The 12,406-nt window shown below is 39.6% G+C and overlaps 1 protein-coding gene across 3 annotated transcripts in view; it reads left to right on the top strand.

Annotated features, from left to right (window-relative positions):
* Positions 1 to 127: 127 nt before the first annotated feature.
* ARID4A (AT-rich interaction domain 4A) overlaps positions 128 to 12,406 on the top strand; it is a 75,942-nt gene continuing 63,663 nt past the window's right edge. For 2 of the 3 annotated variants that reach the window (XM_015143782.3, XM_015143784.3), the window contains exons 1-5: positions 128 to 302; positions 1,395 to 1,457; positions 3,189 to 3,299; positions 6,421 to 6,486; positions 7,499 to 7,589. In XM_015143782.3, the coding sequence (XP_014999268.2) occupies positions 1,452 to 1,457; positions 3,189 to 3,299; positions 6,421 to 6,486; positions 7,499 to 7,589 (274 nt within the window). In that variant the 5' untranslated portion in view covers positions 128 to 302; positions 1,395 to 1,451. Of the gene's footprint in view, positions 303 to 793; positions 1,291 to 1,394; positions 1,458 to 3,188; positions 3,300 to 6,420; positions 6,487 to 7,498; positions 7,590 to 12,406 lie in introns of those variants that run through there. The other variant, XM_015143783.3, reaches the window with a different exon arrangement.

Raw genomic sequence — 12,406 nt, forward strand, 5'->3', positions numbered from 1 at the left:
CCTACCTGCTGTTTTTCGCACCAATCCATGAAGTTTCAGAGCTACATCCAATGAGGACGGCAGGTAGCGAGGTCCTATCCGAAGCTCTTCGGCGTCATGAACAGCCAATAGGAGTTCGTGTAGAAGCGAGTCTGCTCAACAGCTTGTTATTCGGTGGATTGTGGCAGTAAATCGGGGCGAGTGGGGAACCGGGCGCAGGAACTGCAGCCGCGGTTGGGAGTGGTGCTGCCCGGACGGGGGCCCACGGAGGTCAGAGGGGAGGAGGACTCTGGAGCTGACAGTGCGCACTTCACCCGCAGTTGGTAGGCGGGGAGAGGGGAATCGGGGGATACTGAATGGATGAAGCGGCAGTGGCAGCAGCTGCTGCTGCCCGGGGTCCCGGTGCAGTTGGAAGCTTCGGAGGTGGGGAGAGGGATGCTAGGCAAGTGGCGCGGCGAGCGCAAGAGAAGGGGCCAGCCATGGAGCAGCGGCAGCAACTGCAGGAACCGCCGCCGCAGCTGCAGCCGCCTCGTCCGCTTCCCCGGGTTCCCGGGAAAATGGCTGTGGGGCTGGCCGCGCCGCTAAGTTTGCTTCCGCGCCGTGAGGAGCGGGCTGCTTGGGGGAGCCGTTCCCCAACTCCGCGGCGCGTCCACCTCTGCGGAGTCCGTGGCAGGACTCGAGGGGCTGCGAGCTGATACGTCTCTGGGCTGTACAAAAAGTTGAGGCGGGCGCTGGGAGGAGGCAGCGGCTGCTGCGGTGCGGCTCCCCTCCCCTCCCACACCCTGTCCGGGCCACCTCCCCTCCTCCTCCCCTCAGTCCCCCGCCCCCTCCCCCGCGCGGGTCTCCCGGGGCTCTGGCGGCTCCCGGCTGAAGGCCGCGGCCCCTGCCCCTTTGGGTGAAGGAGCGCTTCTCCTTCCTGATATGGTGCAGAGCAAAGGAAGGAGAGCAATGGCGCCGTGACACTCCGCTGCCGCCACCGCGGGCCCGGGGCGGGCCGAGGGGGCCGAGCAGCGGAGGCGGGGCGCGGGCCGAAGTCGGGGTATCCAGGGGACAGCGGTGCGGAGGCTCGGCGGTCGCCTCCGCGGGGGACCTGGGGAAGCCCGAACGGCGCCCTGCCCTTTTCCGGAGCTATCTGTCCTGGGGCTCCGAGTTCAGCATTCCGGGTCAAAGTGGCCAGCGAGGCGGGGGCGCGGTGGGCCTCTGGCAAGCTCCGGGGCGGAACGGGCTGCCCTTTGGCGCGCGTGGGGTTCTCGTTGCCCCCTCCGCTCCTGCATCCTGGCTGCCCTCAGAAGGGGTCTTGTTCCTTGGCTGGTGAGGATTCTGCCCCTCCCCGCTGGCGTTTGTTTACTTTCTTTCCCTTGGTCGCTCCCCGCAGTTGACTGATTCTGTCTGTGCCTCTTTCCCCCTCCCCGTAGTTCTAGCGACTGCGACGATAGCTCGCTGAGCTGGAACCCCACAGATCACCAACAAAAATGAAGGTAAGTGGAGTCAACGCTGCCCCGATCCTCGCGCCTTGGACACTGCCAGTCGTAAGGCTAGTGCCGTGGAATGTCATTTGTTTTGCTCCTCAAAATTGATGTTCCTACTGATCAGCAGTTTCGGCATAGGAGGATGTGTTGAATGGGTGAGAAATGATCTGTGTGTCTAAATGCGGAGTTTGGGCCCTCTCTGTGGCAGTACTTTGGAAAGGCTGGTGCAGCCTTTCAATTGTTGTCCATTCGGATAGTATTTTTAAACACTTCCTGTGTTGGCAGCAACCTTTGCAGAAGTAAAGCTTTTGTCCTGCTTTGGTTCTTTGGGGGATTTTTCGAAAATTTTTTTCTTCCTCAGTGCCAATGCGATTTTGTAAAAGAAAGAGTACGTGGATTAAGTAATTAAGTAAAGAAGGTGTCATTTCTTCTGTGTGTAAAGTGAACTTATGTGGCTAAAATATTTGAAGTTGAACTATAATAATAGTTTCAGTTAAATCTTTCCAGTAAATATTTTAAAACATATACTTATTCTAAAAAGATACATATTCTACTGAGGATGACTGCAAATATCAATATGTGGATGGTTAAAGGGAAAGGATCTCATATAGCATTCTTGAATGCTGTGGCCATTGAATGTTTCAGGTCAGATTTTTATTTGCCAAAAGCATTCCTATTCAATTTGTATTTTTTGTAAACGTTCTTAAAAGGTAGCCAATTCCTGTCTTATTTACTGTTTCAGTATATTAAGCTCTGAAATATAGCATTTTCCCAAACTTTCTCATGGTTTTCTATTTTCTCCAAGTAAATGACATATTTAACATTCTTTAATATTACTTGGGAAAACTTATTAGAAAACAAAAAATCATTTTCTACTTAAAAACGTTATCTCCAAAGTGTACACTGTTAACTTTGCACTTAACAATGTTAAGTTGAACTTGTATGGATACACTTTAACTTCTGAAAAAAAAAAAGGTAAAATGACAGATTGAGATAGCAATCATCCTGTTACTGTAAAGATTAAAATGAATGGTAGAGTGAAATTTCTTGCATCATTCTATGTATCATTCTGGTCATGTCCATTTGCTGAAAGTAGATGTTTCTTAGTAACGCTTGTTTTTTTATACTAGGAAGATCAGTGTGGTAAACTAGGTACGTCTACAGATCTTGAACCATCGGTTCATATCTGCATTCATCAGCTGAATTCAGACTTAAAACCTTTCAAATGCAGGTTTTAGCAAATGAATTTTCCAAATTGATACTCTCCTTATGAAAAGATGTTACCTTTATGTACCTTTGTCAATAAACAATTATATATTGTTAGTGTTAATGTTAGTAGCAATATTTATTTTAATTTGCAAAATTTCAGGAAGCTCTAAATGAATAACTTAGTTTTATGATATGTGTAATATGAAATATTTTTTCTGATTTTTTTATTTTTCTGCTTATATAAATAGAATTTTTGAAAAATTTTGTATCTGGAAAAAAAAACATTATATTTACTCACTGATAATTTTGAATTACAACTTTAAAACATTTTATCGTATCAGGACATCAGTCTATAAAATGAAAGGTTGCTCATCAAGTGTTTGCTTTCGGGTATTTTTCAAATTTTCAGTGATATTAATAAGCAAATCATTTTGTTATTTTTCATGCTTCAAACACAACCTTTTAATGAGACTTGAAGTTAGAGCAGGGAGGCATAGTAATGACATTCACAGTTTATGTTCCTTTCACCAGGCGGCGGATGAGCCTGCCTACCTGACAGTGGGAACTGATGTCAGTGCCAAGTACCGGGGTGCCTTCTGTGAGGCAAAAATTAAGACTGTGAAAAGGCTGGTGAAAGTTAAGGTAATATTTGTTTTTATGCAATAGTTTTATTAGCTGTAGATTGAAGAAATTTGAGGAGAGAAAGACTGCAAATCAGCATTTTATTCAGTCATTATATGCCCTTTATATACTGTACTTACAGGAAAAAAGCACATCAAAATTCAAGAAATAACTCAGAAGGAGAAATTATTCCAAAATGCTACCATCAAAATACCATGCTCATGATATTTCCTGTCATTTGGATCTTAACTATTTGTGGTGGCATACTTGGACTGTAATCTATTTTCTCCCCTCATTTAATGTTCAGGTAGAGACAATTTCAGTGTTTAAGACAATATAAATAACAACAGGAATTATGTTTTCAAGACAGTGTAAAAAAGCATTAAAAAAGTTTATTTTGGGGCTGGGCATAGTGGCTTATGCCTGTAATCCCAGCACTTTGGGACACTGAGGCGGGTGGATCACCTGAGGTCAGGAGTTTGAGACCAGCCTGACCAACATGGTGAAATCCCGTCTCTACGAAAAATACAAAAATTAGCTGGGTGTGGTGGCGGGCACCTGTAATCCCAGCTACTCAGGAGGCTGAGACAGGAGAATTGCTTGAACCCGGGAGGCGGAGGTTGCAGTGAGCCAAGGTTATGCCATTGCATTCCAGCCTGGGCAACAGAGCGAGACTCCATCTCCAAAATATAAAAAAATTAACCTGGCGTGCACATCTGTAGTCCCAGCTACTCGGGCGGCTGAGGCAGGAGAATCGCTTGAACCCAGGAGGTGGAGGTTGCAGTGAGCCGAAATCGCTCCACTGCACTCCAGCCTGGGTGACAGAGAGAGGTTGACTAAAAAAATATATATATATTTTTGACTGTGCAAGGTGGCTCACACCTGCAGTCCCAGCACTTGGGGAGCCTGAGTGGGGGGATTGCTTGAGCCAAGGAATTCAAGACCAGCCTGGACAACATAGTGAGACCTGATCTGTCCAGAAAAAAAAAATTAAAAAATTAGCCAAGTGTGGTGACAGGCACCTGTGGTCCCAGCTACTCTGGAGGCAGAGGTGAGAGAATTGCTTGAGCCTGGAAGGTCAAGACTGTAGTGAACTGTGATTGTGCCACTGCACTGCAGGCCACATGACAGGGCAAGACCCTGTCTCAAAAAAAAAATTTTTTTTAAAGATGCTTTTACTCAGAAATAACTTTTTTTGGTGATTCCTGCCAGTCATTTTCTTATATGAATATATTTTTAATAGTCTTTATTACTTTATATGAAATACAAAAGTAATCTATGCTTATTATAAACATTTTTAACATTATAGAGGCATATAACATAGTTCATGAAGTCTTAAAAAATTTTATTGAAGTTGATTAATAATTTCACATATTCATTGGCTACATAGTCATGTTTTGATACATATAATATGTGGTGATTAAATCAAAATAATTTGCATATCCATCATCTGAAACATTTTTCATTTATTTGTGTTGGGAATATTCAGTATCCTCCTCTTAGCCATTTGAAACCATGTAATATAGCATTGTTAACTAGTCATCCTATAGTGGTGTGGAACACTGTGAAAGTCCTTTTTGATATGACTCCAAAGAGATTTGATGTGGTCTTCCAGATTTTTTTTACTGTGCCAGTCGTAAAATTATTGTCATTGGTATTGGATCATGCTATATTGCAGTTTGCTTTATTCACTTATATATCTGATGTTTTCCTACCAGAATTAAGCACCATAAAAGGAGGAAACGTCTGACTTGTTCTATGCCCAACACATAGAGTAGTGCCTGATACATAGTGGACACTCAAAATTTGTTGAATGAATCAATGAACTAGAGCAGTGATTCCTAAAGTGTGGCCCCAGACCAGTAGCATCAGCCTTACTTGGGAACTTGTTCCAAATGCAAATTTTCCCCACCCCAGATCTACTTCATCAGAAACTCTGGGGGTAAGATCCAGTAATTGTATTTTAATAAGCCCTTTAAATATTTCTGATGCATGTTAAAAGTTTAAGAATCAGGCTGGGCACGGTGGGTCATGCTTGTAATCCCAGCACTTTGGGAAGTCAGAGTGGGCAGATCACTTGAGGCCAGAAGTTTGAGACCCACCTGGCCAAAATGTTGAAACCCCGTCTCTAGTAAAAATGCAAAAAATTAGCCAGACATGGTGGTACATGCCTGTAATCCCAGCTACGTGGGAGGCTGAGGCATGAGAATTGCTTGAGCTGGGGAAGTGGAGGTTGAGACCCTGTCTGGGGGGGAAAAAAAAAGTTTGAGAAACATTGACTAGAGGAGTGTGATTTGTAGGGTAAATAGATGTATCTATGATTATTATAAAACTTATGTATCAATTTTCTTGATGAACCTTCAAGTATTATTAGGATAGGATGTCAATTGACATTCATTTCTTTTTGTTTCATATAGTGTTTTTATCATGTCAGCTATATAGGATTTGATTACTCTATATTTATTTGGGATTCTTTAACAATTCAAATTTGGTATTAGTATTGTGTGTGTGTTCTTATTTACTTAAAATTAATACAACGATTGTTTTAGGAGGTCTTATCATGCATTACCTAGATTCTGAATTTATTTGGACCATCTTATTTGGACCATAGTAACCAGCCATCTATTATGGATGGTTACTCTGTGTATTTAGATGTGTAGTAGAAGGGAGCACTTGTTTGTATCATTGCATATTATGATTATTGTTTAGCTTCACTTTATAAAGGATCAGAGTTGTGGTTTTAATTTGTTTACCTTTCATATAGGCAATACAGTTTGATACTGTTTTTTTTTTCTTTGTGTACTTGGTGACAGTCAGAACCTTTTATGACTTGTTGATAAAAAGCAATAAAGGCAGTTTTTTTTTTTACAGTAATCACTACAGATTATTATATAGTTCATTCAGTAAACAGTTATTGAGTGCTGGTAATATGCATTGACACTTGCTAACTGTTGGGGATATAGCAATGAAGGGAGGACTCAGCCCTCAAGGAGCTCACAGTTAATAAGAGAATGTAGTAAGTATTATAGCAGAGGTCACCACAGCATGCTAAGAAAGCATAAAGACATTATTGTTACAGTGTTACTGTAAATGTATTTGTTTTAAAAGTAATATGCAAATTATCGTGCAAAATGTTTTTCAGGTACTCCTGAAACAGGACAATACCACGCAATTGGTACAAGATGACCAAGTAAAGGGTCCTTTAAGAGTATGTATGTTATACAGTTTAAAATCTAAAATAATCATAGATTTATACCGTATTTACTGAATTTACATTTCTACATAGACTTAACATTTATGAGAATGTTAATCAGAAAACAATACATATGAAGGGTTTAAATATAATTAGTATAAATTATGATTTGCAATGGCTGTATTCTAAGTTTTAGAACACTAAACATCTTTTAGAAGGGTAATTTAATATATATAAACATGTTAAGTTTTTCACCTACCTTTCTGTTTTGAATTCTTGAACTGGATACCTGGCTTTGTTTTTCAAATTGTTGCTGTATCTGAGGTGATGTTTAGCCTTCTAAGTTGAGTATCATAACCGTCAATCTTCGGTTGTTCTAATTTACCAAGCAAGCTATATTCACTTCCTAATTCAATTTAATGAATACCTAGATTATGTTTTCCAGCCATTTCTGGCCATTTGTTTATGTAATAAATCTGTTATATCAGAGTACCATTTTGGTTAATATCTGATATACAAAGGTCTGGAAACTGAAAGAAGGTCAACTGGTCCATCCCTATCTCTCCAGGTGAACCTTTATCTAAAAGGTTCCTTAAATACAAATGCTGAATCCAATATTCATATTTCTGTGAAAGAAAATTGATGCTATTTTGGTGGTCTTATAATTTTACAGTTCTTCTATTTAATTTTCTTGAAGTCAGTGTGATATAGTGGAAGAACTCTAAAGTAAGATTTAAGAGACTGGGCTGTCATGCTGGACTCTGCAAATTATTTTCTCTTTCTGAACTGCAATTTTCCATGTGTAAAGTAGGGGTAATGATAGCTACCTAAATTGTGTCAAAGTGTTTTGGGGCTCAAATTGCATAATACATAGATAAGTACTATGAATGATAAAGATCTAAGACAGTGTAAGATAGAATTATCATAAGGATGGTATTTATTTTTCTTACCTAGATAATAGAGTTGGTGGAAGTGATTTGGTTTATTTGTTTAAATTTGGTAAGGAAATTTGGATTTCACGTTTTAGGTTGGAGCTATTGTTGAAACAAGGACATCTGATGGATCTTTTCAGGAAGCTATTATCAGCAAGTTGACAGATGCTAGTTGGTATACCGTGGGTAAGTAATTAAGTAATTTAACACATTTAACACATAGATTTGATTTGGACTTTGCATGTATCTGTGTTTTGTGGATAGACCAAATCATTGTGTTGGTGGAGAAATATGTATTATTTCCTATCAGTTTACTGGATATAGCTGGCTAAAATTCTAAGAATGTCCTGTAGGTAACAAAAATAATTATCTCTTACAGTAGCTTGGCCACTTGTGTCTATTTCATCCAAGAATGTACTTCTATTTTAGGTTATTTTAATGTTTCTCTTCAAGAAGGTTAGATCACATTATTGTGATCACTTTTTCTATAATTACAATTAAAATTCCATAGTTGTGATCTTTATTGTATTGCTACATATGTTATATAAGGGTAATGTAGATGTTGCCAGACAATTTACAGATTTAAAAAATCCTGACCACAGTAGATTCAAGAATAGGTGATTATAACTTAGTTTTTGATTTTTGACACAGTGTGGGTGCTCATATTAACAGCTTTCAAGGTCGGATACGGTGGCTCATGCCTGTAATCCTAGCACTTTGGAAGGCTGAGGCAGGTGGATCACTTGAGGTCAGAAGTTCAAGACCAGCCTGGCCAACATGGTGAAACCCCGTCTCTACTAAAAATACACAAATTAGCCGGGTGGTAATGGCGCATTCCTGTAATCCCAGCTACTCAGGAGGCCGAGGCATGAGAATCGCTTGAGCCTAGGAGGCAGAGGTTGCAGTCAGCCCAGATAGTGCGACTGCACTCCAGTGCGGGTGACAGAGTGAGACTCGTTCTCAAAAAAAAAATAAAAAGCAGCTTTCAAGAAAGATATAGATGTTCCTAATATGAATGCATTCTTAACATTCCATTCATAATCTTATACTGGCTTTAGATAACTTTATTGTATTAATAGTAAGAAGCAACAAGTGTCATAATACGTGTAAGTTAAAACCTAAAAGTAGTACTTAAATAGTTGCTGTCATTATGTTGATGAGAATAGCATTAGGTAACATTTTCAAATCTCCTCTCCGTACTTTCAAACTACACAGTCCTGTGGATGACATCCAATCTATAGCATTGTTGGTTTTTATACTTATTTCTTCGTTTAAGAGGTATAATTATTTTGTGGTTTTCTTGTAGAAATAAAAGAAATGACCATTTAGGTTTACTTTTAGTTTACTTGATTTGTTGCTTTGGGTAAAAATCATTCCAGTTGATGCTCATTGTTGTGAAGAACTATGCTTTGGTTAAAAATGTCTCCGTCTTACCCTGTGCCTTCTATTAGTAGTACCAGTTTGCTATGTGTAACTACTTTTTTCGAACCTCTTTTATTCTTCCTGTACTTGCTAGAATTTAGTGTTGGTTCACAGTGGTGCTATTCTGAACTACATATTTTTAGGAAGCTTAGTTGTGGCTATTGATATTTGTTAAATATTTAAAAACTAAGTGGCCGAATGTGGTGGCTCACACCTGTAATCCCAGCACTTTGTGGGGGCGAGGTGGGTGGATCACTTGAGGTCAAAAGTTCGAGACCAGCCTGGCCAACATGGGGAAACCTTGTCTCTACTAAAAATACAAAAATTAGCTGGGTGTGGTGGCAGGCGTCTGTAATCCCAGCTACTCATGAGGCTGAGGCGGGAGAATCGCTTGAATCTGGGAGGCAGAGGTTGCAGTAAGCCTAGATCATCCCATTGTACTCCAGCCTGGGCAACAAGAGCAAAACTATCTCAAAACAAATAAAAACTAAACTTAATGTTAACTCTTAGAGATTAAGTAAATATACCTTTGCTGTATTAAACTAAGACCTGATAAAAATTACAGGTGTGTGTAGAATCACTGGAAAATATATGATGGATATTCGAATACTAATATTGCATATTATATTGTACTCACTATAAAGGTTGTAGTCACGTTACTTATGAAGCTTTACTGATAAAATGCATATGCTCTACAGAAGGGTTACTTTTCAAGTTTTCTCATTTTGGGTTTCTTTATCCCAGAGTAGTTATTCAATTATGAATAGCAACCTTTGTCCTCTACATGAGTAGCATTTTAGTGTTTCTAAAAACTAGTCACTACTAAGCATTCTCTATGGTGATTTTCTGTGTTGGATAATTACAGAAGAAATTGTATAATTCTTGTTCTCAAAGAGCTTTAGAATCTTAATTGCATATAATTGAGGTATCAAGCATTAGTGTACATAAGAATCACTTGGTGCTTGCTTAGAAAAATGAGGATTTGAGGACGCCAAGCCTCTCTAAATAGTAGGCCTGGGGTTGGCAATACAAGAATGTTTTAGTAAGCATGTCAGTGATTCTGATGCAGGTAGTTCACACTTATAAAAACAGGGAAAAGCAGATTTATTTGGGAGACAAATTCAAAATATTAAAGATTTTTGCAGTTACATGCATGAAGGAAATTCATAAAAAGATTTTGAAAGGTACTGTTCCATTGAGAAAACTCAAGATAGCACTGCTATGAAGAACATTTAGATATTGAAGGAAGTGGATCACATAAAGAATGATCAGAGTATAATGACCTAAGTTATCAGTTGATTTAAAAAAACAGTAAAATGAAATGTAAACCTCTTGGCTCATGAACATCCTGTATTTTTCTTTCAGTGAGTATCCACTACCTATTGGGTTTAATTGCTCTTTTCTGGAATTTTTCTTGATTTCTAGTTCCTAGCAAAGTATTATGTGGGTATAATCAGAAAATTATTCAAAGTGTTTATGACCTCCATTACCTTTTTGGTTTCATGAGATACCAGAAATTATGTCAGATTATTAAAAATAAAACAAGAGGATACCACATTGCTGGTTTGGATCAAATAGGAGTTATGATCATTAGTGATCTAAAGTTATCATTAGAGTCAGCGATAGCAACTGCTTCTTACATAATATGGGTATCAATTTCCCTTCTGTTAAACTTGATTAACCAATTTTGAAAGAGATTATGGATATAGTATGACTCAGTTTTTAAAATATCTGGTAATATCTTACCCTCTGATGGTTTATTTCTTTGGTTTGTTTGTGTTTGTTTGTTTTAGAGGCAGGTGTTGCTCTGTTGCTTTTGTTCAGTAGCACTATCATAGCTCCCCGCAGCCCCGAATTCCTGGGCTCAAGCAATCTTACCGCCTTAGCCTCCCAAAGTGTTGGGATTACAGGTGTGAACCACTGCTCCCGGCTTCCCCTTTAATGTTGAACAGTAAACAGCACCAACTCAAAGGGATTTTTTGTTTTTGTTTTTGAGCAATAGAAATATTTCCTCTTCTTACCATTCCTACCATAGTTTATTCATTGATAGTTCTTATCCTTGCCATTAAAGATAAGGAATCTGTAATATATGGAAGTGTGTTACCTGTTCAGTCATTCAAAAGGTGTCAAATTGAGCCAAGATATGAGCAGATGAATGGGCTCTATGAGAGATTTGGGCTGGTTAGAGCCCAAATCTCTAGTTATGTTTAAAGAAAAAAGGAGGCCGGGGGCGGTGGCTTAAGCCTGTAATCCCAGCACTTTGGGAGGCTGAGACGGGTGGATCACGAAGTCAGGAAATCGAGACCATCCTGGCTAACACGGTGAAACCCCGTCTCTACTAAAAAATACAAAAAACTAGCCGGGTGACGTGGTGGGCGCCTGTAGTCCCAGCTACTCGGGAGGCTGAGGCAGGAGAATGGCGTAAACCCGGGAGGCGGAGCTTGCAGTGAGCTGAGATCCGGCCACTGCACTCCAGCCTGGGTGACAGAGCGAGACTCCGTCTCAAAAAAAAAGAAAAGAGGAATTAATATGTCCAGTTAAATGTTGCCACTAACTCCTGGTGAATACAACTGTCAGTAAAACATTTTGAAGGTACTCTATATTTTGCCTTTTTGTAATATGAAAACATATACTTGAAAAACAAGGAAAAGGTAAAGGATAAAAATTTCAGTAATTCTAGTAATTAACTTTGAAAATGTACACACACACATCATTTATCAAGTTTAGCACTAAAATCTATCATCTATATTAATATGTTTTTGTAACAAGAAATGCTTAAGATTCAGATTATTTTGTACTTTGTAGTTACTGTTTTGAACATTGGTTATATCAGATTTTGTGTAAGTTCTAGTTAATATTGAGTAGAGGAGGTTTAGAATCAACTGGTGAATTAATTAAATTTTGTAGAATGTCCTGCAGGTTTATAAGGTTTTTAATGTAGTCAGACTTGCTTATGACAAATGTTATAATCAAAATCAACCACAAAATGTTTTCAAACCCAGGTGGCTATTCTGACTAGATTATTCGTTAAGAAATAAAGTGGTGGCTAGGCGCGGTGGCTCAAGCATGTAATCCCAGCACTTTGGGAGGCCGAGACGGGCAGATCACGAGGTCAGGAGATCGAGACCATCCGGCTAACACGGTGAAACCCCGTCTCTACTAAAAAAATTCAAAAAAATAGCCGGGTGTGGTGGCGGGCGCCTGTAGTCCCAGCTACTCGGGAGGCTGAGGCAGGAGAATGGCATAAACCCGGGAGGCAGAGCTTGCAGTGAGCTGAGATGGCGCCACTGCACTCCAGCCTGGGCGACAGAACGAGACTCCGTATCAAAAAAAAAAAAAAAAAAAAAAAAAAAGTAGTAAGCAAGAACAATGTGTTTAGTCCTATGATAAGCTTTAATTCCTTTTTTAAATGGCCTTCCCTAAGACTTAGTTCTCTCATGATATTTTCTTAATGTAATTATGTATTTGAGTGTTAATTTCTTAAATTTACAGATTCCTGGAGTTTTTTTTTTTTTTTTTTTTTTTACCTTAGCTGCTGAGGGACTTCTGTAGTTATCACAGATGATTCTATAAATAACAGA

Source organism: Macaca mulatta, chromosome 7 (genome assembly GCF_049350105.2).
Source record: "Macaca mulatta isolate MMU2019108-1 chromosome 7, T2T-MMU8v2.0, whole genome shotgun sequence".
Classification (NCBI taxonomy): Eukaryota; Metazoa; Chordata; class Mammalia; order Primates; family Cercopithecidae; genus Macaca; species Macaca mulatta.